At 63.4% G+C, this 385-nt stretch overlaps 1 protein-coding gene across 1 annotated transcript in view; it reads right to left on the bottom strand.

Moving 5' to 3' along the window:
- LOC104466129 (actin-related protein 2/3 complex subunit 1B-like) overlaps window positions 1–216 on the bottom strand; it is a gene marked incomplete at both ends in the record, with an annotated part of 1,615 nt that extends 1,399 nt beyond the window's left edge. Inside the window, 2 exons of the mRNA XM_010079462.1 lie at window positions 1–49; window positions 141–216. Of these exons, the coding sequence (XP_010077764.1) occupies window positions 1–49; window positions 141–216 (125 nt within the window). The remainder of the gene's footprint in view (window positions 50–140) is intronic.
- Between the last annotated feature and the right edge of the window lie 169 nt (window positions 217–385).

The raw sequence follows: 385 nt of genomic DNA, 5'->3' as shown, positions 1-385 counted from the left end.
CGCCCTGGCTCTCCTCGTAGGTGAACAGCATCGGGTAGCAGTCGTGGCCCTGGGGAACCAGGGCACCTGGCTCAGCACCATCCTGCCTGCTCCTGGCACCGTGCCCACCCTGTGTCCCCATGTCCCCAGCCCGGACTCACCGCGGCCACCAGGCTGTTCTCAGTGATGAAGGTGACGGCCAGGAGGGGCAGGGTCTCGGTGCACAGAGAGGCGACACTACGAGGGAGGACAGGGAGGGAGGACGGGGCGTTAGCTGAGCTTCAGCCTCTGCGCTGATTTTTTTAAAACCACAAAGAGAGGACGTGCCGCCTCCTCTGACCAGCTCTGCTTGGCCCTTCACCCCCACCCCAACCCAGATGCCTCCATCCCCAGATCGATTTTGGGA

Source organism: Pterocles gutturalis, unplaced genomic scaffold (genome assembly GCF_000699245.1).
Source record: "Pterocles gutturalis isolate BGI_N339 unplaced genomic scaffold, ASM69924v1 scaffold10006, whole genome shotgun sequence".
Lineage (NCBI taxonomy): Eukaryota > Metazoa > Chordata > Aves > Pterocliformes > Pteroclidae > Pterocles > Pterocles gutturalis.
The sequence above is the reverse complement of the archived record's forward strand: the minus strand, read 5'-3'. Positions and strand labels throughout refer to the sequence as shown.